General features: G+C 52.1%; 2 protein-coding genes across 3 annotated transcripts in view; one reads left to right on the top strand and one right to left on the bottom strand.

The window, feature by feature from the left end:
* Gaa (alpha glucosidase) overlaps window positions 1-14,724 on the top strand; it is a 16,068-nt gene extending 1,344 nt beyond the window's left edge. The window contains exons 2-20 of one of the 2 annotated variants that reach the window (XM_050140336.1): window positions 794-1,384; window positions 2,615-2,760; window positions 3,641-3,806; window positions 3,880-3,976; window positions 4,324-4,443; window positions 4,530-4,651; window positions 4,735-4,866; window positions 7,191-7,301; window positions 7,931-8,044; window positions 8,122-8,206; window positions 8,656-8,773; window positions 9,239-9,372; window positions 9,580-9,731; window positions 10,236-10,384; window positions 11,214-11,355; window positions 11,770-11,928; window positions 12,182-12,346; window positions 12,558-12,710; window positions 13,005-14,724. In XM_050140336.1, coding sequence (XP_049996293.1) covers window positions 794-1,384; window positions 2,615-2,760; window positions 3,641-3,806; window positions 3,880-3,976; window positions 4,324-4,443; window positions 4,530-4,651; window positions 4,735-4,866; window positions 7,191-7,301; window positions 7,931-8,044; window positions 8,122-8,206; window positions 8,656-8,773; window positions 9,239-9,372; window positions 9,580-9,731; window positions 10,236-10,384; window positions 11,214-11,355; window positions 11,770-11,928; window positions 12,182-12,346; window positions 12,558-12,710; window positions 13,005-13,064 — 2,916 coding nt within the window. In that variant the 3' untranslated portion in view covers window positions 13,065-14,724. The remainder of the gene's footprint in view (window positions 1-793; window positions 1,385-2,614; window positions 2,761-3,640; window positions 3,807-3,879; window positions 3,977-4,323; window positions 4,444-4,529; window positions 4,652-4,734; window positions 4,867-7,190; window positions 7,302-7,930; window positions 8,045-8,121; window positions 8,207-8,655; window positions 8,774-9,238; window positions 9,373-9,579; window positions 9,732-10,235; window positions 10,385-11,213; window positions 11,356-11,769; window positions 11,929-12,181; window positions 12,347-12,557; window positions 12,711-13,004) is intronic. The other variant, XM_050140338.1, reaches the window with a different exon arrangement.
* Window positions 14,725-15,804: 1,080 nt separating this feature from the next.
* Window positions 15,805-26,378, bottom strand: Eif4a3 (eukaryotic translation initiation factor 4A3). Its single transcript, XM_050140442.1, has 12 exons — window positions 26,126-26,378; window positions 23,878-23,950; window positions 22,398-22,464; window positions 21,768-21,830; window positions 20,847-20,979; window positions 20,606-20,686; window positions 20,131-20,272; window positions 19,789-19,927; window positions 19,214-19,329; window positions 16,338-16,445; window positions 16,132-16,259; window positions 15,805-16,031 (listed from the first exon to the last, which is right to left on the bottom strand). Exons 1-12 carry the CDS (start codon window positions 26,292-26,294, stop codon window positions 16,015-16,017), a joined length of 1,236 nt encoding a protein of 411 aa, XP_049996399.1. The 5' UTR covers window positions 26,295-26,378; the 3' UTR covers window positions 15,805-16,014.
* Between the last annotated feature and the right edge of the window lie 491 nt (window positions 26,379-26,869).

The following is a 26,869-nucleotide window of genomic DNA, read 5'->3' on the forward strand; positions in this document are numbered from 1 at the left end:
ATACCGCTTTTCTGGGTTCTTTGAGATGTGAGTTCCAGTGCCAGAGTCCTTGGAACTACTAGGCTGATAGCCAGCCCCTCAGAAGTACTGGTAGCAACCTGGGGTTTGTACCTGGCATTTAGGTGTGGTAGAGCCCCAGCCTGGAGAAGTCTGCCCTAACGATAGCCCACCCACACCCCTGTAGGTTACTAGGGAGCTGGAGAGTCATTAGCAGGAGAAAGTCACAGGAATTATGGGTAAAAATTTAACTGTCAACCTGAAGAGCCCCAATTGCTGGTCAGAATATTCACAGCTGGCCCATCTGCAACCAGGCCATTGTCTCTTGAGTATGTCTGGTGACCCAGAGAGCCTCTAGTACTCCCCCCAGCCCCGCGCCAAGTCCCTCCCTGTCCCCACCACATCCTGAATTTCCGGAAGGCCCACACACCTCCGTGGCCAGTTATAGCCAGAGAACCCTGTGACCTGGCTTTTCACCCCACTCCTTTTAGTCCTCTCCGTGGGGTTTGACTTGATGGCTCCCACAGAAGACCTCCGGATAGATAAAGTCTTGGTTCCCTTTCACATCGGTCTGCACAGGGCCGTGGGGCCGTGTGGGGGCCATGTCCACAGCAACCCCTCTGCCTCTGAGGAGTCTGATCTCCTCTACCTGGCTTCTGCCTTCCTCACCGTTGCTGTGGAGGGAGATACTCTGGCTGCCTGCTTCCCCTTGCACTGTGTGTGGGTGCTGCTGTGTGAATGCACCCAGGACTCCCTGACTCCCGCCCACATTGACGCTGGATCCTCCTCTCCTCAGGCCTCCAGGACTGTGTATGCTGCTCTGGGCCAACAGGCTTTCACCATGAAGACGAAGAAGCCTCTCTGCGCCCACTCTCTGGTTGGGGTCTGCATCCTCATCTGCTTTATAACCGCTATCATTCTGGGTCATGTCATGCTCCATGACTTAATGATGCTTCCCCAAGACTTTCCTGCGTCCTCTTCAGGACTGGAAGATACTTTTAGGCCTCAACATTGGAAGGGTTACGGGCCACGGCCCCAGCACACCCAGGAGCACCCTGTGCAGCCTGCAGCAGTGCCCACGAAGTGTGATGTGCCCCCCAACAGCCGCTTTGACTGTGCTCCAGACAAGGGCATCTCCCGGGAGGAGTGTGAGGCCCGTGGCTGCTGCTATGTCCCAGCCGGGCAAATGCTAAAGGCGCCGCTGATGGGGCAGCCCTGGTGTTTCTTCCCTCCCAGTTACCCAAGCTACAGGCTAGAGAATTTGAACTCCACAGAGACGGGGTACACAGCCACCCTGACCCGTACCAGCCCGACCTTCTTCCCAAAGGATGTGCTGAGCTTACAGCTGGATGTGCTGATGGAGACCGAGAGCCGCCTCCACTTCATGGTGGGTGTGGGCACGGTAGACCCTGGCTAGAGCTGGGTCACCAGGAAGGCCCGTGACAGGACAGCCCGTGCAGAAGGATGGGCCATGCAGAGCAGAGGATAGGTGTGCGGGCGGGTGACACATTTTCCCAGGGATATGTGTGGTAGGACAGAGTGGTTATAGGAGGCCTGGGCACAGGTGGGATGTTCCAGGCGGTGACTTCAGGACTGGTCACTGCAGACAGCAGGAATTGTCATCTGCCCCATTCCCTGTCGTCCCCTGGCAGTACCCACATCACCCTGTGTCTCTGGAGGATGATTCTGTGTTTTTATTTTTTTTAATTTATTTATTTGTTTATTTATTAAAGATTTCTGTCTCTTCCCCACTGCCGCCTCCCCTTTCCCTCCCTGATTCTGTGTCTTTAGTATAACGCAGACCTGCGTGATGCTGGGGCCATCCTTAGGCCACAAACTGTGGGAGCTGGGGATATGGGTAAAGTGCTTGCTGGACAAGCGTGAGGAGCTTGGACCCCGGCACCTGGGTAGAAGGTCAGGCGTGGAACATACACCTGTAGCCCCAGCACTGGGGGTGGGGCAGACAAGCAGATCCTGGAGAGCTCTGGCCGCCAGCCTAGCCAGGTCGGAGAGTGAGCAGACAAACACCTTACCTCTACTTCACACACACACACACACACACACACACACACACACACACACAAAAATAAATATAAAAAATTAACTATTTGTGGGGCCTGGTGCATAGCTCATTGGTAGCGCATGGCCTTGGTATGCCTTTTTTTTTTTTTTTTTAAAAAAAACTTGCTGTGCTTGTAATTGCGGCATTTAGGAGGCTGTAGCAAGAGGATCTCAGTGAGTTAAATGTCAGCCTCGGCTTCATAGTGTAGCCAGGCTGGCCTGGCCTCCAGTGAGAACTAGCCTCAAAATGTAATAAATTAATTAAAAGCAAGGGGAAAAAAGAACAAACACAAAACTATTCACTGTCTATGTGGTGTCCGGGTTTAGTCAATGCTCTGCCTTTGGCAACCTCAGGGAGGCCTCCTTCCCGCCAGTTATGTAGCTGAGGGAACTAAGGCCCATGGCTACACACAGTGTGCAGTTACTCTGGGGGGAAGGGGGGGCTGAACTGACCGACTGTTCGGAACCATGTCTCCTGGAGGTGTCAAGGGGCTGTGGTGAGGGAAGGGGCCCCTGGCTCTTGAAGGGCTCTGGGCACCTCTCTCTTCTCTCCTAGATCAAAGACCCTGCTAATAAGCGCTACGAAGTGCCCATGGAGACCCCGCGTGTCCTGAGCCAGGCATCGTCCCCCCTCTATACTGTGGAGTTCTCAGAGGAGCCCTTCGGAGTGATTGTCCGCAGGAAGCTAAATGGCCGGGTGCTGTAAGTGGGGGTGCCTGGAACTTTGACCCTACCCTAGGGTTAACAGGGACATGGTGGCCCCTCGGAGGTCAGAACTTCCAACCCTGGACCACCAGCCCCAGGGGGTGGTACCACCCACAGTATGCTGGGCCCTCTCCCATCCATCAATCAAGAAAATGCCGCCACAGGGTTGTTTGCAGGCCAATCTGATAGAAGGATTTATTTCCTCAATCGAAAGTGCCTCTTCCCAGATGATCCTAACTTGTATCAAGTTGACAAAACCCAACCCTCACCCCTCCCTGCATGTGGACCACCAGGCACGTATCAGTGGCCTACTGTTGAGTGCTCACCAAGGTCTCGGCTTGGTGCTTCTACATTGGATCTGAGAGGTTCCCTCCATGGCTTCCCAGGGAGGCCTCATGCCCCCAGGAGATACAAGGGGTGTGTGGAGATGACATCATTGCTACAACAGCAGTGTTTGGCACCTGTGCTATCCGAGATGACCCACCACAGAGGATGATCCATCCACCCAGTGGTACTAGGGAAAGACCCGATCCAGTCCACAGTGGTACCCCCTGCAGGTGGTGCACCTAGTGGCCTTACTTTTATTTATCAGATACACATCTCTTACCGTGAGCTTTATTATAACTCACTATCTAGGGTTCATGTCTCCCTGACAGGACCTCATGTTTGTACTACTGGGCCCTTCTGAGCGTGCCTGCGCTGGCTTTTCCCACTGTTTGCAGGTGTTCTGGTTTTTATATAGCCATTGTCCCAGGGTTGGCCTGATGCAGAGCTGGTGAGGTTGCTCGGTCCCTCTCCAACCCTTCCCTGATGGATCCACCATCCTGGATTTGTGTGGCCTGGGGTCGATCCAAGGGAGCCTAATGTCTCCCCACAGGCTGAACACTACCGTGGCCCCCCTGTTCTTCGCTGACCAGTTCCTGCAGCTGTCCACGTCATTGCCCTCCCAGCACATCACAGGCCTCGCTGAGCACCTCAGCCCGCTCATGCTCAGCACCGAATGGACGCGGGTCACCCTCTGGAACCGGGACCTGGCACCCTTGGTAAGAGATGAGCCGAGGTGGGAAGGTGGAGGCTAGGGTCCTGGGTGCGAGGTGCTGTCTCTTGTCATTCCAGCCAGGTGCCAACCTCTACGGGTCACACCCATTCTACCTGGCGCTGGAGGACGGTGGCTTGGCTCATGGTGTCTTCCTGCTGAACAGCAATGCCATGGGTGAGTCTCCAGACTGAAGCTCCTAGGTAATCCTTCAGTGGGAGAGCTTGAGGCTCTGCCTGCCTCGGAGTCTGCTTGTCTCAAGGGACCTTATGTGGAGAGAGTCCAGTGGGCAGAGTCCTCATCCTGCTCACTCCCCACCCCCACCTAAGGAGGAGGTGTGGGGGATTCCCCAGGCTCATCTACTCCATGTCCTTCAGGCCTTGCTAAATTGGGCTCAGAACAGCTGCCCCACTCCCGCCCTGCGGGCAGCTCCCAGCCTTCATATCGGAAGAAACACACTCTGTAGATGCAGGTTGGCCTGTCTGTGGGGGACTCGTTCCCGAATCTAAGTCACTTTCTTCCAGATGTGGTCCTGCAGCCCAGCCCGGCCCTAACCTGGAGGTCAACAGGTGGGATCTTGGATGTGTACGTGTTCCTGGGCCCAGAGCCCAAGAGCGTTGTGCGGCAGTACCAGGATGTTGTGGGTAGGGCCTGCTCTCTGTCCACTGATCTCAGACCCCTAGGCCCTGACCCTTTCCCCCAGTCCCTGCTCACTTGCGGTCCTGGCCAGCAGGTTACCCCTTCATGCCGCCGTACTGGGGCCTGGGTTTCCACCTCTGCCGCTGGGGCTACTCCTCCACTGCCATCATCCGCGAGGTGGTGGAGAACATGACCAGAGCACACTTCCCCCTGGTGAGTGGGAGTCAGGGCGGGGCAGCCCCAGCTTCTGGACTGCTAGGCCCCATCTCAGCCTCAGCTCCCATCCTGTGCCGCAGGATGTGCAGTGGAACGACCTGGACTACATGGACGCCCGCAGGGACTTCACCTTCAACCAGGATGGCTTTGCAGACTTCCCAGACATGGTGCGCGAGCTCCACGAGGGTGGCCGGCGGTACATGATGATCGTGGTAAGCTGAACGCAGCCAGTGTGCTTTCTCTGTGGCTTCTTCCTCCTAGCCAGTGCTTGCCTTGGGCATTCTCTGAGTCTTTGATGTTGAAGAAATGTCTAGAGAGCTGCAGGCTTAGTGTCTTCTAGCCAGGTTCCTGGAAGCACCTGTATGCCCCGGGAAAGATGGCTCCGCATTTAAGAGCACGCTGTTCTTGAAGAGGACAGTTCAGTGCCTGGTACCATGTCAGTCAGCTCATAACTGCCTGTAGTTTCAGCTCCAGGGAACTGACAGTTTCTTCTAGACACACACACACAGTCTTAGTTAGGGTTTACTATTGCTGTGAAGAGTAACCATGACCATGAAAACTCTTATAAAGAAAACATTTGGGGCTGGAAAGATAGCTCAGTGGTTAAGAGCACTGCCTGCTCATCCAAAGGTCCTGAGTTCAATTCCCAGCAACTTCCTCACAACCATCAGTAATGAGATCTGGTGTCCATGCAGGCAGAACATTGTATACATAATAAATAATAAATCTTTTTTTTCTTTTTATTTTCGAGACAGGGTTTCTCCGCAGCTTTTTGGTTCCTGTCCTGGAACTAGCTCTTGTAGACCAGGCTGGCCTCAAACTCACAGAGATCCACCTGCCTCTGCCTCCCGAGTGCTGGGATTAAAGGCGTGTGCCACCACCACCCGGCTATATAAATCTTTAAAAGAAAATAAAACATTTAACTGAGGGTCACTTGCTTACAGTTTCAGAGGTTCAGTCTGCCATGACAGGGAGCATGGCGGCATGCAGGTGGGCATGCTGCTGGAGAAATAGCCAAGTGTCCTACATGTTGCAGGCAACAGGAATTTGACAGACTCCCTGGGCAGTATTCTGAGTATATGAAACCTCAAAGCCCATCCCCACAGTGACACACGTCCTCCAACAAAGCTACACTTCATGATAGTGCTGCTCCCTATGAGATTACAGGATCATGGGGCCAGTTACAGTCAAACTACCACACACACAATTAAAAATAAGAATAAATTCCAGTTACAGTCAAACTACCACACACACAATTAAAAATAAGAATAAATTGGACATGTGGCACACACTTTTAATCCCAGCACTCGGGAGGCAGAGGAAGGCACATACCTGAGTTTGAGGCCAACCTGGTCTACAGAGTGAGTTCTACACAAAGAAACCCTGTCTTAAAGAACAAAACAGCCCCAGGAAGCAAAAATAAAATAAAAATAAAAGACGCAAGCAGTAAACATTTGTCTTGCACAGGAGGATCAGGAATCCAGACTCACACCTCCAGTTCCCAGTCAGCTCTTCAGCCTGGCCAACTGTGTGCCGTTTTCACGTACCATCGCTAACTTGGGGTGGGCAGCCTCCAGCCAGCACCAGGATATACAAAAAAATCCATGAATGTAGCAAGTGATTAGGAAAAATTCTTACCTGTCTGAGGGCTAGACTTTCTATCTGAGGGGAAAAATAAGCAAACACACACACTTTCTGATGGTGATTTTCCCTTTTTCTTCATCTTACAAATGCTCTCTGAAAATCTCTCTTGCTCCTCGACATAGCTGTCCCTACCCAGCTGCCTGAATAGCTCTGCACAGCCCATCTCTTAACAGTGCTCCCTTCCTCCCACCACCTTCTCCACAGCTCTCCATAGCCTCTCCTGGAGAGCCTTACACGGCGTTTCCTCACAGCCAAACTGTGGACAGTTATGTTACATTATCAGGGTCCAACCCATTCTCATAACACAATATTTCTCAGACTAGGGAGGTCACATTGACCAGCCGGTGAGTAATGCCTGGCCATGCACATAGCCTAAATGGTTAGGGTTTACAGGGTTCCCAGACAGAAAATAACCTTGAGCCTGTGACATAAACTGAGGCTGGGACTATGTGCAAAATGTCAATTACTAAGAATGTTATGTCTGCCAAAGTTGCTTCCCCCTCTGACCTTGAATCAGCAATAAACACCTGGGGAAAATGACCTCATGTATTTGTCTCTAGGGGCAACCAGATATTTCGTCTCCAAGGGCAACCAGTTTGACTTGAATTTGTCCTGAAGTCTAAAATTAGCTGACTTGGTGACTGAGAATGCTATTACTTTCTTATGTCAGTCTGAGTAGTGAAGAATTTCCTAGTCTTATTTCTATTCATCAGAATTATACAGTTAAGGAGAAATCATCTTCCTGGCCATCCACAGCTATATGTGTGCCCAGTAGATGGAATATTTTCACAAGATAAACACACAGCAGAGGGAAAACAAAACAAAACAAACTGGTTTCCCTTCTTCCAGTAGCTCATGCTGAACCCTTCTCACTGCCGGCTTCTTTCCCCAGGACCCTGCCATCAGCAGTTCAGGCCCTCCTGGGAGTTACCGGCCCTATGACGAGGGTCTTCGGAGGGGCGTGTTCATCACCAATGAGACTGGGCAGCCACTGATTGGGAAGGTAGTGTGGGAGAAGGGGAGATGGGGACTGTGGGCAGGGGACAGAGCGGCTGTCCAGGGGAAGAGTCAGATTCAGAAGCCACCACGTCGAGTGGGACAGAGGGAAGCGGGGTCCTCACTGCGGGTGGCCATAACTCCTGACAGATACCTGGGATTTCCAAAGTATGAGGGGTGATCTTGGGCATGAGCAGCTGGGCCCAGCTCAAGCTTAGCAGATCTTTCATGAGGCCTTGGGGGTCTCCCTTGTCCTTCTTGTCCCTGGGGGCCTTCTGGGAGTTCTGAGTCCCAACCTCCCCATCCTCAGGTGTCCCTAGCTATGGGAAGGGCAGGCTTGGGTGTGTCCAGTGAGGGGCCTCCAATGGGGTTGTCTCAACTTTTTCCCAATGCTCTGGGTCCATGCTTCCTCTGCCCCATGACTGTGTGTAGGGATGGTCCTTGCTGTCCCAAGGCTGAAGCCCTCCAAGACTCTAGATATTGTGGGAGAGGCTTCTTTGTTGTGGGCTTGAGGTTTGAGATGTGTGTCAGCATTGGCCAAGCATGAAGCTGCTGCTCCACCCAAGGCTAAGGCCTGATAGTGCCGTGGTACAGGGTCTGCATGGGACCGGTTCTCCCCTCTGGTCTTTTGTTCAGGTATGGCCTGGATCCACAGCCTTCCCCGATTTCACCAACCCTGAGACCCTTGACTGGTGGCAGGACATGGTCTCTGAGTTCCATGCCCAGGTGCCCTTTGATGGAATGTGGATTGTAAGTATACCCCTGCCCCTGGGTACACCCCTAGTCTCTGAGGACCAACCCAGTACTACATCTTAGGCCTCTTACAGGACATGAATGAACCATCCAACTTCATTAGAGGCTCTCAGCAAGGCTGCCCTGACAATGAACTGGAGAACCCACCCTATGTGCCCGGTGAGCCCCGCTTGTCTGTCTGGAGTGGGGACAGTGCTAGAGTTAGTGGCTTTGACCAGGGAGTGCCCCTTTGAGGTTTAGAGCATGCAGAGCTCTTGGTTTGGGCAAACAGAAGGCAGACAGAGCACCCAGCAGGACAAAGAGGAGAGAAACCCGAAGCATGAGGTCCTGTGGAGAGTGACATAGCCAAGGCCACACACCATGTAGCCAGAGCCCTAGGGGAAGGGATTTGGGCTCAGATGGGCAGATGCTGGGGATAAAGCAAGAGGAGGTCGATATGGAGGCGATGGGTTTGCAGAGGGTCATCTTTAGGATAGCAGAGGTGACTTGCCCCGAGCATCATGGGGCAAGTGGGCTCTGTCCATCTGAGCAGAGAACATGGGCAAAGGAGAGCACTTGGAGCCCAGGAAACTGGTAAACCAGTCTAAACTAGTCATCCTCTTGCCCAGGGGTGGTTGGTGGGACCTTGCAGGCAGCTACGATCTGTGCCTCGAGCCGCCAGTTCCTCTCCACACACTACAACCTCCACAACCTGTACGGCTTGACTGAAGCCATCGCCTCCAACAGGTGAGGCTCAGCCCTGTGCAGCCAACCAGCCTGCCCAGCACGCACAGCGGGGGCTGAGAGGGGAGCTGGCTCCCATCAGGGTCGTAGACGGAAGGGAAAGAGGCACCCAGACCACCCATGGGCCTGCAATGCAAGCACGCTCCTGCCCAACTGGTCACTGCGCTCCACTCCAGTTTGGAGCCAGCCTCTCTCCACAGGGCATCCTAGGTGTTATGTGGGTAGGGAATGGCATCTAAGGGACTGCATGAGTCCAGCAAGGCTCAGAGTGAGGCTCACCTCTAGAGGACACCAGAGTCACTGGGACGGGGCTGACTGCCAAGCATACGTTGGTGGTGGCCTCTCTTCCCCATCCATTCTGTCCTTCTCCTTAACGATAGTCCCTTCTAGCCCTGGTCCCCTTGCCCCTGACCCCTGGAGCCCTGGCTGTGTCAGGTGAGCCCAGCTCTCTGTTCCCACCCCACTCAGGGCCCTAGTGAAGACCCGGGGGACCCGACCCTTTGTGATCTCCCGCTCAACCTTCGCTGGCCATGGCCGATATGCTGGCCACTGGACGGGGGATGTGTGGAGCACCTGGGAGCATCTTTCCAACTCTGTGCCAGGTGAGTCAGTCCAAGCTGCCTGGAGGGCACTGCGTTCTGGGCTCGGCCAAGTAAGGTCACAGCGTGCCTCTCAGCACACTGGGCTCTGTCTACTCTGCTGGGCCCAGGCAGAAAGCACAGAGGCAATGGGTTCTTGATGGATGGTGAGGCCTGGCTGTCCAACTGCTGTCTTGGTGACCTGGTACCACTCTGGCTCTGCCCTCTCAGAAATCCTGCAGTTTAACCTGCTAGGCGTGCCCCTGGTGGGGGCGGACATCTGCGGCTTCCTGGGGAACACATCAGAGGAGCTGTGTGTGCGCTGGACCCAGTTGGGGGCCTTCTACCCCTTCATGCGGAACCACAACGACCTCAATAGCATGGTAGGAGGGGGTGACGGGGGTTCCTACCCGCCAAGACCCTGTCCTGCCCAATCCCACCGCTGCTGGAGGAGCCCAGTCTATGCTGTCCTGTCCACGCAGGATGGCCAAGGAGCTGGAGATTCTTGGGGTGGACATTCTGTAGAGCCCTGGCCTAGGAGCCCAGAGACCTCCTGGTCTACTGTGCTTTCTGTTGCTGTGATAGACACCATGGACAAAAGCAGCTTGGGGAAGAAAGGGTTTATCTTTCGGTCTTACATTCCTTCATGAAGGGCAGTCAGGGCAGGAACTGAAGGCTTTTAATACAACCCAGGGGCGCCTACCCAGGCGGACTGGGCCCTCCCACATCAATTGTTAAGTAAGAAACCGCCCCCGCCACTTGCCTGCAGGCCAGTAAAGTGGAGGCGTTTTCTCAGTTGAGGTTCCCTCTTCCCAGATGATGCCAGCTTGTGTTGAGTTGATGGACAGCTAACCAGCACACCTCCTTTTCCCTCTCTGCCCACACAGCCTCAGGAGCCATACAGGTTCAGCGAGACCGCACAGCAGGCTATGAGGAAGGCCTTTACCTTGCGCTATGCGCTTTTGCCCTTCCTGTACACTCTGTTCCATGGAGCCCACGTCAGAGGGGACACAGTGGCCCGGCCTCTCTTCCTGGAGTGAGTCACCTGGGTCAGGGAATGACAGTTCACATGTGTCCCTGGGGGGCTGATGCCAGGGAACCTCCTCCTGCTATGGGCTGTGTTCAGAACCCAGGCAGGCTGCAGCTGAGTGTGCCCAGAGTGTCCCTGTACCCTGAGGCCTCCTAGACTCCAGCTCGGAGCCAGGATATCTGGAGTACGGACCAGGCTTGCTGGCTGACAAAGCCATGATGAAATTGTCATGGTGATCCATTTTGGGGGTGGCTTCAGGGAGGAGGACAAGCCAGAGATGCCCCATCTATGTCCCCAGACTGGACTCTGCTCACATAGGCATGACTTGTGACCTCTCCAGTGGGCAGATAGCAGAAGGTTCTTGGGTAGAAAGGCAAGTGGCTTGCTCTAGAGGAGTCAGCCTCTTCCTTGCCGCACACAGATACGTTCCAGATGGACTAGGTGACTAAACACAACTGCTTAGGCTGGGGATTGGTTCAACTGGGAAAGTGCTTGTTTTACAAACACGAGGATTCAGGTTTCATCCCCAGTGTTCATGTTTAAAAAGCTGGGCATGTAGTATACAGTCTGGTGGTATACCCTTAATCCCAGCGTTCAGGAGAGGATAGCCAGGGCTGCACAGAGAAACCCTGTCTTGAAAAACCAAAAATAAATAAATGGAAGGAAGGAAGAAAAAAAGAAAGAAAAAGAATTGTTCTGGACTCTGGCACAGACACAACTCTGGCTCCTGAAGTTTCAAAGTTTCTCGGGGACTGGGTTTCCGATTGTCCCTGCAGCCAGACAGCTGGTGCCAGAGCCCAGTCTCCAGGCCCTCATGCCTGTCTCTTCTGTGAAGGTTCCCTGAGGATCCCAGCACCTGGTCTGTGGACCGCCAGCTCTTGTGGGGGTCAGCTCTGCTCATCACACCTGTGCTGGAGCCTGGGAAAACTGAAGTGACTGGCTACTTCCCTGAGGGCGTGTGGTACAACCTGCAGATGGTGAGTCCTGAGGTCCCTCATCCACAGAAGTGATAGGTCATCACAGGGTGGCCATGCCTTGCTGGCCTGTCAGTCACAGTAAAGGGAGGTTTACCTGCTTCTGGAGTCCCAGCTGCCTGCTGGTCCATCCCTGGGTGCCGTGTATCAGCTCTTTGCCGTAACCCCCGCCTCTAGATAAGGAAGTGCAGGCTGAAGGGGGTAGCTTCCAGGGCCCCACAGCATCGAAGCCCAGCTAAGCCAGGCATTCCCTGCTCAGTCCTACAGAGTCCACCCCTGAGGTCACAACCAGTTTGTCTCAACGTGACCTTTGGACCACCACATATAGCCTTAGGAGACAGGAGAACATGGATCCAAGAACCAGCCTGGTAGCTTGGGTGCTGCCCCGGACCTTTCTGATGTGACCCCTTCTTCCAGGTGCCGGTGGAGGTTCTCGGCAGCCTCCCATCTCCTCCACCATCTCCTCCATCATCCCCCAGATCTGCTGTCCACAGCAAGGGGCAGTGGTTGAAGCTCGAAGCCCCACTGGATACCATCAATGTGCACCTGAGGGCAGGATACATCCTACCGCTGCAGGTACCCAGATCCAGCAGCCCCAGGGCCTTGGGCAGGACTGGGAGGGACTTTTACTTCAGGAGCGAGGCAGGGAGCAGGCACAGGGCATAGTATAAAGCCCTGGCAGTATATAAAGCTTTATGGAGGCACCGACAGGACTTGGCCAGGGCAGTCGCCTGACATCCTGGGTTCAACACCTGGCCAAGGTAGTCATCATAGATGTCCTGGGAGTCCCCAAGGTCCAAGGTGTGACATGTGCCCACCCTCTTCCCAGGGTCCCAGCCTCACAACCACGGAATCCCGAAAGCAGCCCATGGCCCTGGTCGTGGCTTTAACAGCAAGCGGCGAGGCCCGTGGGGAGCTGTACTGGGACGATGGGGAGAGCCTTGGGGTTCTGGAGCAGGGGGCCTACGCACTGATCACCTTCTTGGCCAAGAATGTGAGTAATGGCTGACAGGTAGAAACATGGGGGTGGGTTGTCCTGATCTGGTGGAGGGAGGCCGGGTCTGGGCCAGAGAACCCAGTGGCCACCATCCCTGGGTCGGCATGTCTCTCATGTCGGCACACAGGAGGCTGGCCTGTGAGTTCCTGTTCTGGTGGTGGGCTCACTCTCACAGTCTGACACATTTTTTTTCTCTCCCCATTACCAGAATACCATTGTGAATGAGTTAGTGCACATGACCAAGGAGGGGACTGACCTACAGCTGAAGGAGGTGGCCGTCTTGGGAGTGACCACAGCCCCTACACAAGTCCTTTCCAATGGGGTCCCTGTCTCTAATTTCACCTACAGCCCTGACAGCAAGGTAAGAGCGCAGGCTGGAGGCTGGGGTTCCTGTGCCCTGGTGGGCATGGGAGAAGGGGTGCTAAGGACCCCAGGGACTCATGTGGTCCAGCTATCCTGAGACACACTTTTGGGAGACCCCTCGCCATTTCTGCCTTGGAGTGCGGAGGTGATGGAGGCTGGGCTGCTAGACAGAAGCTTGTTCCCAGTGGAATCAGGTGCTAATTCTGAGGCGCTGGTGCCTCTCTGTGGTGGAGAGGGGGGCATGGCTGTGGGTGGGAACCACTTGGAGCTCAACCTCTTTTCTGTCTTCCAGACCCTGGCTATCCCCGTCTCGCTGCTCATGGGAGAACAGTTTCAGATTAATTGGTCCTAGGAGACCACACCTGTGTTTACTGAGGACCTGAGTCCTGTGTGTTTTTTCCTGCCGTGTTGCTGCTGCTGCCCGTGAGGTACCATGTTAGGAAAGGACTGAGGCTTGCTAACCTGTCTGTCCCAGCTGTCCATCCCTGGCACTAGATAATGTGAAGTACATTTTACCTACGCCAACATCAGGCCATGCGGCCACTGCAACTGGGACCCTACCGAGAGACAGAGTTGGTGATGTCATCGGGCTCACAGAGCTTGAGAAACTTACTGTGAAGTGCACTTATTTAAATAAAAAGGGACATTTGGAACCAGCCCTCACATCACCTCATGTCTTCATGTGACCCTCATGTCTCCACATCCCCAGCCACGCTCCATCCCATTACCTCAGGTTTGCCTTCTCCCATCCTAGCACTCCTGCCTGAGTTAGCAAGGCTGGCTGGTCAGCAAGGTGGCGGTGGAGACGGGGGGCCTAAGATCTTGGCCCAGGCTCCCTAACAAGCCTGGAGCTAAGTAAAGGTTTGTCTGTTATGAACTCATATGTGACACTTGTGCCAAATTTGTCACCAGGGTTGATGGGCTAAGGGGTCAGCAGCCCAGCCTACTTTTATCTCCAGAAATACAAGAACCAAAAGTGTGGGGACTCTGGAGTCCCTTCTAGCTGGGTCACTGCCAGCTGGGAGCCTCTAGGCACTTGGCTCCCAGCAGGGAATGGGAGAGAAGGGCAGTAATTGCCACAGATTCTGCCCCATCTCTCCTCTCTGCCTTTGGGTTCTAGAAAGCAGAGGCACCTGATGGACTCCGGTGGCGGTGAGCCTCTCTGCCTATGATTGGAAGGTGTTTTTTCTACCACATGGAGGGGCTGACAGGCGAAGGCAGGGTCCCCAAGTGTAGAAAGCAGAAGGGGAGTAGCAAAGGGAACCAGTGCCTCCCACCAGACAGCTCCTGCAACCCAAATGCACAGGCATGTTGCCCCTGGATTCCTGCCAGCCCTCACCCAAGTGGCTGTCGGCCCCTCTTAAGCACACCTTGGCTACTTAGCCTGTCCCGAGTCCTGGATGAGGAGCTTTTCTTGGAGGGACAGGGTAGAAGTGACGAGTGGGGCTGGTCCCATTGGCTGAGACCTGAGGTCTGCTCAGTGGCCCACACTGTATATTCACAGCGAGACATGGGCAGTGCTTGGCTAAGGTAGCTTCAGCAATCCGTCTAAGCCAGGGGCCTCTGCACGGCCTCCTTTCCCCTCCCAGCTGCTGTATGAGTTAATGTCAGTGGCCCCTTTCCTTGGCTGCAGAGGGGCAGCTTGAGATGAGCGATAAACCTTAACCTGTCAGAGAAGCGGTCAGAAGGTGAGTTCGTCTGTCATTCAGCATCCGACCCATCCATGTGGTGTGGACTGTCCTTGACTGTTGTGTGGTTTCCTATCGTCCCATTCCAACATTACTTCCTAGAGGGAAGTTCATTAAGGTTCCAGAAATTCCTGAAACACAAGGTTCACAGGGCCTCCCCAAAAGCTGTGTAGCAGATAGGAAACCGTCCAAGCTGCTGAGTTGGCTTCCAGTCTGTAGTCCAGGGATATTGCTCTCTGCATGCTGGGTGGCTTCTATGTAATGCCGCTGCCTTCAAGTCTTCTGTCGGTAACCCCAATAAACTTGCTGCTGCGCTGAGCTAGACTTGGTGGAGCTGTCTATCAATGCTGCCTTGTGGGGGCGGGGTTTGCTCACACAGGGCCGGGACATAGTGCTGTGAAGTCTGACACAACTATTCCAGTCCACGTGGTGGACAAACCCAGAGGGTGATGTGGGAGGAATGGTTTTTGCTGTGGTGCTCCCTGTCCCAGCAGCAGGGAGGGGCTTGTCGGCAGATCCCACACACAGCAGTTCCCTTTAGCCCTCCATCAATCACACCTGCAGTTTCAGGACAGGAAGCACATGGACTAGGGAGGGAACGACACACGCCTAGCCAGCATCAGCCCCATCAACCCGGCACCAACCCAACGAGACGCCAGGTGACAGCCAGATTACCCTCACACTCCAGGCCGCACTCACAACAGCCTGACTTTAGCAAGTGTGGAGAGCGTGTGGCGGGACCCACCGTGATTCTCACCCATGTCTTCTCCAGCAATCCTCCGTTCAAATCTTCCCCTGATTTTGAGCTGGTCAGTCTAACCTTATACAAAGCGCATTTCTGTAACCAGCACAACGTGGTGGTGGTGGCTTCAAATAGCACAAATCAAGATTGCCACGTACAGATATGGGCTGCTGGCAGACTCGGCTACAAATTAAGGGGTCCCATCATCTGCAGTCACCCCTCATCTTCAAGGCTCCAAGGCTGGGGCTGTCTTGAGCACATGCACTCAGGTGAGAGGGTAGGTAACCACAGGGTGACCTGGCTGAGCTAAGACACATCAGCAGGGTCCGGTTCCCGGTCATGTGACTACTCTAGCATCCACAACTTAACCACCAGGAGCTCCAAGAGGCCACGCCTCCCGCTGCCTCCCAGCCTGGGCTTCACTCTTCTATGCTGGTGCCATCTGAAGAGGTCCACCCCGACAAGTCCGTGCCAGATCTTTTGCTATCATCTTAAAGAAACGTTTGCAAATCTGAAGTCACTAGTTCCCTTTCGCTTCTACTATGGGTTTTCTCGTCTGACTCTTAAACGTCTCAAGGTGGATTCTGTACATAATGTGGAGTTAGGGAGAGAAATGGCCAGACCAGGAAAGCTGGTGACACCACAAGAAATCTACACTCAAGTTCATGGGAAAATTTCCATGTTTAATGAAAAAGGCTCAAAGCATTGGACTATTTACATGTGGGTTAGAAAAGATGGCAGCGCCCAAGGGTCTTCCTGCGGGGCTGTGAGAAGACAGTTCATTTAAACCCCATTAAATAGAGGCTTCCTGTTTGCAAGGAGGAGCTCACAAGAGGCGCCATATCCAGGCCCTTGACACACGAGCACCAGCTTCAGATCAGGTCAGCCACTGAAGGAGAAGAAAGGTGCGTTAACAATGCCACACGTCACCTCCCCAATTCCTAGTAAGAAAGCCCCTCCCACAGCCCCCAGAATAACCAGCAACTTGCCATTCATGGGCATCTCGTCTATCTGGGTGGAGTAGTACTGTTCTATGTCCCTGAGGATGCGGATGTCATCATTCTTCACAAAATTGATGGCCACACCTTTGCGGCCGTATCGACCTGATCTCCCGATCCTTTAGAATAAAATAGGTGTTAGTAAACAGCCACATGGATGAAGGCCAACAGTCTTGAGCAAAGGAAGGAGCACACACCTGTGAATGTACAGTTCTCTGTTGTTGGGCAGGTCGTAGTTAATGATGAGGGACACCTGAGGGACATCCAGGCCCCGAGCCCAGACATCTGTAGAAATGAGCACTCGGCTGCAAAAAGAAAAGTCAGAAAGGTGAGAGCAGAGTGGCCTCTGGCAGTTTTAAGCTCTGGCCAAGGGCCCTGAGCAATCACATCACCCACAGGTCACCGGGAAACAATTACTTAAAACGTGGGTCCAGCCCCTGCGGGAAAATATGACCTTTGCTTAGCAAAAATTCTATTATGAACAGGAACCTACTAATGACATTTTTAAATCTTAAGTTGAATCCATACCACAGCAGCTACTCTGCCCAAGTGGTGCCACCTGCCCCCCAGAGGCCAGGCATACATTCTAGCACACCTGGAACATGTTTGATCCTAACCGACATGATAGGTGTGCAAGGACACAAACACATAAAGACCACATTACTGAGGCAGCGCAATACTAACAGACTGTTAATAAGAACCCACTGATCGCTGGGTGATGGTGGTGCACGCCTTTAATCCCAGCACTGGGAGGCAGAGGCACGCGGATCTCTGTGAGTTCAAGACCAGCCTGGTCTACAAGAGCTAGTTCCAGAACAGGCTCCAAAGCCACAGAGAAACCCTGTCTCGAAAAACCAAAAAAAAAAAACCACCGATCCCTCACCTACTGACAGGGTTACTAGAAAGAAGATGGACTCCTGTTTCCACTGCACAGGAAAGCTCCAGAGCAGGTGGGTGTGGCTTCACTGCCTTGCGCTACACAACTGAGCCAGGAGGAAGGGGAAGGCCAGAGCAGCGTGAGGCAAGCAGGCCAGAGACTAGATAGTCTACAGATGACAACAGGACAGAGGTGAGGAAAGAGATGACAATACGTCTAAATCTAAATAAATTCTATCCTGCCAGGCACTCAGGAGGCAGAGGCTCTAGCTTAGTCTACAGGCTCCAAAAAGCTACAGAGAAACCCTGTCTCGAAAAAACAAACAAACAAATCTATCCTATAAAGCAAAATGCCACTGTAGATTAAAAGTTACATTAATCTCTCAGTGCTAAAACCATAGAATTACATGTGTTGTGTGCGTGCACATGTGTACACACAAGCACATATGTTTTAACATGCATGAATGCTAGGCTGGGGGCTAAACAAATCCAGATCCTTGTACTGTCTGGAAAGACAGGGAAAGGAGCTATCAGTAACAGATATTAGAATAGAGATGGTCATCGGGCAGTGGCGGGGCCCACCTTTAATCCCAGCACTTGGGAAGCAGAGGCAGATAGATGTCTGCATGTTCGAAGCCAGCCTGGTGTACAGAACTAGTTTCAGGACAGCCGGGACTGTTACACAGAGAAACCCTGTCTCGAAAAACAACAAAAAAACCCACAAGCAAACAAGGTATGGTATCATCTCCAAGGTAGCTACTAAATGACATAAATTTAAAAAAAGAAAAGAAAAAAATACAACCTTCAAAGAGAAAGAAAAGTTCAAAAAAATTAAAAAAGAAAAAAGGAACGAGAGGGAAAATTCACTTACAAGCTGATTAATTTAGATGAGTATACTCTAAATAGCCAACTTCAAACAGTGACTGGCTGAAGTCCTATACTCAAGAAATGAAGCAGGGGTCCCAAGTTCAATGCCAGCCTGAACTGCATAGACAGAGCTGCTATGGGACAATGGTCTGTACCCTGTCATTTAGAGTGTATTGTTTTAATAAAACGCTGATTGGTCAGTAGCCAGGCAGGAAGTATATAAGAGGGGCGACAAGAACAGGAGAATTTTGTGAACAGGAAAGCTCAGTCTGCAGCTGTCACCCAGATGCAGAGGAAGCAAGATGAGAACACCTCACTGATAAACGTACCAAGCCACATGGCTAACACAGGCAAGAATTATGGGCTAATTTAAGATGTAAGAAAGAGTTAATAAGAAGCCTGAGCTAACAGGTCAACCAGTTTATGATTAATGTAAGACCTCTGTGTGTTTCTTTGGGACTGAACAGCTGCGGGACCGGGCAGGATAGAAGACCTCTGTCAACAAAGAGCCTGTCGCAAAATCTGAAAACCAAACACCAGAGAGGGGAGGCAACAATTGTCACACTAGTGACAAACCAAAAAAAAAAAAAAACCCAACCCCAACTTGTTTCAAAGAAACAAGAAATACAAAAACAAGATAAAGGTCCCCTCCAGAAATGCTGAGGGAAAGGCCAGCACAGGCTTCAGGATCCCAAAGGGGGACTTGTACATCCCTATGTGAGCCGAGGACAGATGCCAATGCCTCCAGTGCTCAGTAATTTATTTAGTTAGTAAAGGAGCCTGCTGCCAAGCCCAACAACCTGAGTTCAATCCCTGGAACCGACATGGTGGAAAGAGAAAACTGACTTCCACAAATTAGTTCCTGACTCTGTACACACTTTATTAACAACACAGGCTACCCTACACACACAGGGACAATAAACAGTAATAAAAAGAACACAAGGATGACAAAGAGAACTGAACGCCAGAGGGAAGGCTGCTGACAAGCTGGGGACTATCAGCAGCTCCAGTCTAGCTGGAATATCCCGCTCGAGGACACACACAGCCGCAGACATGACCCAAAGGATCACAAAGCAGACCTGAATCAAAGGCACAAGCTCACTCACAGGTCTGCTCTCTGAGCACTGACAGACCCAACACCTGGTCACCAGAGAACAGAGAACAAACACAAGGGTTCCCGCCAGTCCACCACTAAGCCAACAGCCCCCACAGGGCAGCGTCCACTCAGAGAGCTCCATCATTTCCCACACCTGGAGCGGGAAACGACATGAAAGCCCCGAGGACACTACCATCTGTCCTTCCACAGGAGCCAAAGCTGCCAAAGGCCTACCTGGCACCTGATCGGAACTCCTTCATGATGGACTCGCGCTCCTTCTGGGGCATGTCCCCGTGCATGGACGACACAGTGAAGTTCGCTTCTCTCATCTTCTCTGTCAGCCAGTCAACCTACAATCAGACAAGAATGTGCTCATTCACCCAGCTGAGATCCACCTACAAAATGGAAGCCCTCAGCAGCAGACACGCAGACAGCTGCACAGGGAGCTCACCCACCCTCCGCAGGGATGGGCACACCTGAGAATTCTTTAGGGCAACACTACCACGGACTACCCACAGGCCATCGCTTCAACCTACTGAGCTTAAACCAAAGACATCAAAATTATTACAGAAAAACACAATGTCAGCACCTATTTTTACACCTTAAAAGATGGGTCTTGTTACGGTTCCTGGACTCCGGAAATTTTCCTACCTCAGCTTCCCCAGCAGCCCTCGCACTTGGCCTAGTCTCACGGTTTCTGTCTTATCATACTGTCTATAGCTGCATTAGCACAGGAACCCAGAGTTGAGCTACACCCCGCTGCCTTTGGCAGATCCAGCCTGCGGTCCCTACAGAGCGAGGTGGCACACCTTCCTCTTGGTGTTGCAGAAGATGACAGCCTGGGTGATGGTCAGCGTGTCGTAGAGGTCACACAGAGTGTCAAACTTCCACTCCTCTCTTTCCACCGCCACGAAGAACTGCTTGATGCCTTCCAGAGTCAATTCATCACTGGCGGACAGATAAATGCTCACGTCACTCTTCAAACCAGGACCTGAGGGACAAGGCCACCTAAGAGCACCCAGCCCTTATCTCCCCTACCACAAAGGGCTGGATCCTGAACTTGCCTGAACCTTTCCCATTCCTCAGAATAGAGAACACCCACTGAGCTCAGACTTAGGAATGGAAAAGGGAATGAGGGCATGCTTCCTTACCGCTTCACCAAGATGCGGATGGGGTCTGTCATGAACTTGTTGGTCATCTCCAGGATCTCGTGAGGCAGTGTGGCACTGATGAGAACCACCTGTGTGGCTGGCGGCAGGTACCTGTACACATCGTAGATCTGCTCCTTGAAACCTGGGCAAAGATGAGCGCAGCTATGGCTTTACAGCTGTCACTGGTCAGAGCAAGTTCAAAGGTGAACACCCTAACCTTGACCAACAAGCTGCACCTCAAAGCCACACAGCAATGTGTGCTGAAGCAGGCAGTGTGCAGTCAAGAGGAGATAAGAAGACTTTAACCATAGACCTTAACCACAAAAACATTACAACAGGAATTTCAGGTCCCAAACCTCCCAAGACACGCTGCTTCTCCAGAAAGCAAGGACTGTCACATCTCTAGGAGACAGAGACCTCACTGTGAAGACGTAAGACCCGACAATATGTCAGTAGAAAATTCTGGTCCCCTTACCTTTGTTCAACATTTCATCAGCCTCATCCAAAACCAACATCTTGATAGCCCGTGTCCTTAAACTTCTACGGCGAATCATATCTGTGTAATTAGATTTTGAAAGAATCACACTTGGCTCTAAGAAGGGAGCTATTTGCACTGGTCCCTGTACACACCACCTGCTCATGTGAATGAACTGCCATGACCTTGAGCACACTGCACAGATCCCACCCACAGCCCCGTTCTCAACAGAGGTGCTCACCAAAGACACGTCCCGGGGTGCCTGCCACAACATGCTGCCCATAGTCCAGCTTCCGGATGTCCTCCCCAACATTGGTGCCCCCAATGCAGGCGTGGCACTGTACATTCATGTAGTCCCCCAGAGCCAGCAAACCCTGAAGCAAAACAGGTTTACACGCAAGGCACAAGGTCAGATACATCTAAACTGTCATTTCCACTCTAATTTGAAATAACCAACTATAAGTTATTCATAATGATAAAACTGTAAGATTTCTTTTCTCTGCCAAAAGGAGATTCATTTTGATGGTTTCTTATTACTGAAGTGGTGTACACCAAATGCAGGAAACGTTACAGTTCATAATCCCATCATACTAACATTGTACTATATACCCCTTCAAGATTAAAAAAAAAATCATCATTTGATTGAAATGGAATTCATTTTCCTGTGGGAAAACTGTCTCCCCACACTAGTGCTGGAGACTGACTCCAGGGCCTTATGGTTATAGGTGAGTTCATTTCCAGACCATGGTACATTTCCAGACCACTTCTAAGATCACGAACACATCAAACGAGCAGAAGCAATGATAAAAACCACCAGATTCATACAAAGAACTGTAGGCTGCCTAGCAAGCACAGAACTCTGGGTTCCATCTTTTGGTGCCGTGAAACCCAACAGGGAAGAAGGAAAGCACTATTATCAAACAGTATGCAGGTTGGAGGGCAACATGATTCTGGGGGTCAAACTCAGGCGTGAGCAGCACGCTCCTGCACCCACTCTGCCATCCTGGGGGCCCCGGGCAAACACGGGAAGAGAAAACAAGCGTCAGGCCAACAGTCCGTTCTCAGATACCTGCAAACACAACACTGATCTTTCTGCTAGGTGGCCTTGCACACGCCAGGAGAGCCCACTCCCAGCCCGACACCACCATCTTTAATGCCTCACCTTCTGAATCTGTACTGCTAACTCTCTTGTTGGAGCCAAGATCAAAGCCTGGGTTTCTCGAACCTGGTGAATAAAAGAAGAAGAAAACCATGAGACTGGACAGAAGAGTGGGTTCTCCCGCCCCTCCCCTCCGGTCTCTTACAAACAGTCCCCGCTCTGCTTTCATGCCCACCTTTTAAACAGAAACTCTAGATTCCGCCTGAGTGAGAACCTGGTTTTAGTCCAAGTCCAGTTTATCACACTAAGCCGGGATTTCCGGTCTCAGTATTGTTCATACTCCTTGCTAACAAGCACTCGGGCTAAGGACACCAGCTCCCATTAGCCTTGCTGCTCTTTCCTGACAGGTTTGAGGAGACACTAAATTGCAAAGTCCAGCAAGAGCGCCACACACCAGGGCTCTCCTATGCAGATCAGAATGTCCTCTTTTTGAGTCAGCATCTTACTTTGTATCCTTGGCTGGCCTGAAATTTGCTATGAAGAGCTGGCCTTAAACTCAGAGCTCCTCCTATCTGCTGGGATTAAAAAAATACAACCACACCCTACCTAAAAACAGTATTCTGTACACACAGCATTGGCAGAGCAGAGACATCTCCTGGGATTAAGGAGAGTCTGCTGTGAGTGGCAGCTCACCTGGATATCCAAGCACTGGAGGACGGAAATGCTGAAGGTGGCCGTCTTACCGGTGCCAGACTGAGACCTGTGTGAGAAAGCACAAGAGCAGTTGTCAGAGGAAAAGGGCACCAACGACCCTGTCCTTGCTCTGGCGACCTCTCCTCAGCAGTGTTCCAAAGCCCTGGCTGCACACTGGGGCAGCTTCTTTCTAGATGTCCCCACCTTTAACCTCAGCATTATAACTACAAAGATAAGACCCAAGTACAAGGACACAACTTTTAATTTTTATTTATATTTCTGTGTGACTGAATGCCACATGGGTGAAGGTGCTTTCAGAGCACAGAAGAGGGTGCTGGGTCCCCTGACGCTGGAGTCACAGGCGTGTCACATCTGTGTCAGTGTGGGTACTAAGAAGCAAACTTGGGAACTGAGCAAGCCATCACAGCCCGAGATACGACGTTAAACTGCACAGATGAAAATAGTGACATGGCTTGTGCACCGGGGATGGAAGAACTTCAGAGGGGCAGAAAAGGTCTCTTCCCTTACTGCAAAGGGCACCTAACATTTTGGAGTATAACTTAAAACATTTTTGTCTTTTGAAAATTAAGGCAAATAATAGTTTAGAGTATAGTTCAGTAATAAAGAAGGCCCTGGATTCAGTACCCAGCATGTGGAGGGGAGGGAAATAAAAAATAAAGCTATTAAAGAGTATCTTACATAAATCTACATTCAGGGCTTCAGATATACGTCAGTAATGGCACTGTTGTGTGTTGTGAGCTGGATATGACCCACAGCACCAAGCACCTCCCCAAAATACACATGACAGCAATTTGACTTAAAGGAATCTTTTTCTTGTTTGGTCTTTCAAGACAGTGTTTCTCTGTGTAACAGCTCTGGCTATACTGGACCTTGCTCTGCAGACCAGGCTGGCCTTGAACTCAGAGATCTGTGCTGGGATTAAAGGAGTGTGCCACCATTGCCCAGCGGAACCCTTTTCTAGATGAGAAAAAAGAGTAAATGCTGAGTAGGAGGTGGGTTTGCGCAGAGTGCAGAGATGCCGAAGCAGACTCAGCTTCCCTCAGCCCTCACCAGTGTCACTGACCCCAGCTTGGTGTAGGAGGTCCTTCTGTATTTGTGTTGCTTTCATTGGTTAATAAAGAAACTGCTTTGGGCCTGGTGATACGGCAAAACTTAGGTAGGTGGGGAGACTAAACTGAATTCTGGGAGGAAGAAAACAGAGAGAGAACCGCCATGATGATGCCAGGTCAGACATGCTAAATCTTTCCTGGTAAGCCAAGACCTCGTGGTGAACACAGATTAATAGAAATGGATTAAATCAAGATGTGAGAGTTAGCCAATAGGAGGCTAGAGCTAAAGGCCAAGCAGTGTTTTAATTAATACAGTTCTGTGTGATTATTTCAGGTATAAGCTAGCCGGGCGGCAGGAACAAAGAGACCCTCTCTCCATCAACACCAGCTGGCTCTCAGCACCCACTTACTGTGCTATGACATCTCTCCCCTTAATTATCTGCTTGATAGCGCGCTGCTGGATTGCTGAAGGCTTCTCAAAACCTGTGAACACAAAAGGGAAAGACTTAGTTCCCACACTGTGACAGCGCCAATGCCACACAGCACAAGCTCCAGGGATACACATATGTGATTCTTACTGCCAACTCCAGGCTCCCAGGAGAACCCACATCTTTACAGACTAGCCTGGGAGATTACCTCTGAAGACAGCATCTACAATACCAACACTTGGAAGAGCATCAGGAGTTCAAGGCCAGCCTAAAACACGTGAAACCCTCTTTGCAATAAAACCATAAATCCATGGTAGCACACACCCTAATCCCAGCACTCGGGAGGCAGAGGCAGGCAGATTTCTTTGAGTTCAAGACCAACCTGGTCTACAGAGCAGTTCCAGAACAGCTAGGGCTACACAGAGAAACCCTGTCTCAGAAAAAAGAGAACTAAACAGAAGCACTGTAGTTGCTGCCCTTCCTACCAGCAAGAACTCAAACCCATTTGCTGCTTGTCATCTCAGGGCACTGGACCTGCACAGGCGTGATGTGGGAATAGCCACACTGCTCTCTCACCTGGATATAGCCCCATTATCTAGGCACCACCCTAGATAGACTGGGGATGATCTTCCTTAATCCCAGCACTCAGGAGGCAGACACAGAAGGATCTGTTAATTCCAGGCCAACTTTATACATAGTCAGTCTCAGGACAGCCAGAGCTATGTAGAGACTTAGCTCAAAACAAAGAACAAAAAAAGGAGACAGTCGGGCTGTGGTAGAGCATGCCTTTCCCAGCACTCGGAAGGCAGACGCAGGCAGATCTCTGAGTTAGAGACCAGCCTGGTCGTACAAGGCAAGTTAAAGGACAGCCAGGGTTACACAGAGAAACCCTGTCAGGAAATCACCCCCACCGCCAAAACAAAACAACAAACACCAAAAAAGAAAAAATAAATGTTTTCCAAGTAAACGCAGAAAAGCTGTACTTCATTTTTATACTTTTAAAAGATATAGCTAGTACAGATTCACAACTCAGCAAAGGATTTGTGATTGTTATTCTTGGTGGTCAATTTGACTATATCTGAAATCAACTAAAAACCAAAGTGGGCACCATTCAAAGTGGGAAGACCCACCTTTCCCTAGTCTACAAAGTGAGCCCCAGTTCAACTAGGGCTAAGCCAAGAAAAAAAAAAAAAGCCAAGCTTGGTGTCACACACTTTTAATCCCAGCTTCCAGCACTCCGGAGGCAGAGGCAGACGGATCTCTGAGTTTGAGACCAGCCTGGTCTACAAGAGCTAGTTCCAGGACAGGCTCCAAAAGCTACAGAGAGCAGGGCGGTGGTGGTGCACGCCTTTAATCCCAGCACTCGGGAGGCAGAGGCAGGCGAATCTCTGGGAGTTCGAGGCCAGCCTGGTCTACAAGAGCTAGTTCCAGGACAGGCACCAAAGCTACAGAGAAACCCTGTCTCGAAAAACAAAACAAAAGCTACAGAGAAACCCTGTCTCGAAAAACAAAACAAAAACAAACAAACAAAAAACTTTGAAAAACTAGGAAAATGACAACGCTCAGCCTCTCTCAAATGCTCCTACCTAAGCAGATACCAGCGACATCACTCGAAAGCCACCAGCAGACTTTAGTGCACCGCTCTTCCCAGGTCCGGACCTCACCCCGCCTCCACTACTCGCTCTACTCCAAATCCAGACACCAAAAGAAACTTTCAAACTGTAAGCCCGACCCTGGCGCTTTTGCTCTAGACTGCGGTGGCTTCCCGCTGTATTTAGGAACGAATCATCTCATGACAAACGGTTTCCTTCTGTTCCTGGCGCACAGGTGGCAACGGCATCCAGGAGCCAGGACCAGCTGCCCTCGCCGCCCTGGGGACCCCGTGCGTCTCCGGGAGCTCCCTCTTAACTGCCCCTACCAATCTATCCCTCTACCGGTAGCTCGCGTCGCTTTTCCCCACCAACTCCCACCGCTTGAAGCACCTTGGCCTCGCACTTTCCGCTTTCCTAACAGAGTTTACAAACTCCGCGAGGCACGGACCTAGCGGATCCGCAGTCCCCACCCTCCCATCAGAGCCTCGGGGCGCTCACAGGGACCCACACGGTCACCCGCTACTGCAGCGACGGGGAGAAGCCGGTCTTGGGCCCCGGAGCCGCGGGCTCGCACTCTCTCCGCCCGGCGCAGCCTCCCCGTCCCCCGGCCTCCCCGCGCCGCCAGGCCCGCGACCTACCGTAAGCGTAGATGCCGCGCAGTAGGTCCTCCCGCAGGCCCATGGTGTCGAACGTGGGGGTCACGTCCACCTCCTCGCTGGTCTCGAACTCCACTTTGGTCATGTCCTCCTCTTTGAGCAGCCGCTTCCGCGCGGAGCCCGACGTCGCCATCGTGGCCGTGGCCGCCATGATTCCGAGTCCACCGAGAGGTGAGGAGCGCGAGCGGCAGCGGCGGGAACCGGAAGCAAGGCTCGCGCTGCCGGCCGGTCGGGAGGAAGTGACGACACCACAGCGCCCTGGAGGAGCCTCGTCGGGCGGAAGTAGAGAGCGCGGGGGCCGCCGCAGGAGCCGCTCCTATTCTCGCGATATTTGGCGAGAGGCGGGGCTTGATTCGCTTCTATGCATGGCACTGCGTACTCCCTCGGGTGTGTGCAAACAGTGCTTTTTGAGTTTCTCCTTCTTTCACAGGATAGGGACATGGGGACCTGGGGAGGTGCAGAGGGACACTACGGTGTCCCTGAGGGCATGGGGTAAAAAAAGATGGCACAACCCCGTCCGCTCGGCCCTTATTCCCCAGCGCCCGCCTGTGTTGCCATGGCAACCCGAGCAACGAGATGCCCTGAATCTGGCTTTCGCCGCCTTGCTAGTGATGTGGGAAAGATTGGTGGGTTCAGACCGGACAGCTGTTTTTGCCTGGGAGAGCAGGAATCGCTTAAGCCGCCATCCCATCGGAGAATTCTTCAGTGCCTCTGACCCGGCTCGTG

This window comes from Alexandromys fortis, unplaced genomic scaffold (assembly GCF_014885135.2).
Source record: "Alexandromys fortis isolate MF-2015 unplaced genomic scaffold, M_Fortis_MF-2015_v1.1 scaffold_39, whole genome shotgun sequence".
NCBI lineage: Eukaryota > Metazoa > Chordata > Mammalia > Rodentia > Cricetidae > Alexandromys > Alexandromys fortis.

Bases quoted from the DNA above. Each gene is read 5' to 3' on its own strand.
- Eif4a3 (XM_050140442.1), bottom strand. From the start codon at position 26,294: ATGGCGGCCACGGCCACGATGGCGACGTCGGGCTCCGCGCGGAAGCGG. The intron at 20,980-21,767 runs GTGAGGCATTAA...GTTTTGCTTCAG, and splicing joins TAGCAGTACAGATTCAGAAG to GGTTTGCTGGCTCTGGGGGA. The intron at 16,446-19,213 runs GTAGGCCTTTGG...TTCTTTTTGCAG, and splicing joins GAGTTCCGATCAGGTGCCAG to CCGAGTGCTCATTTCTACAG.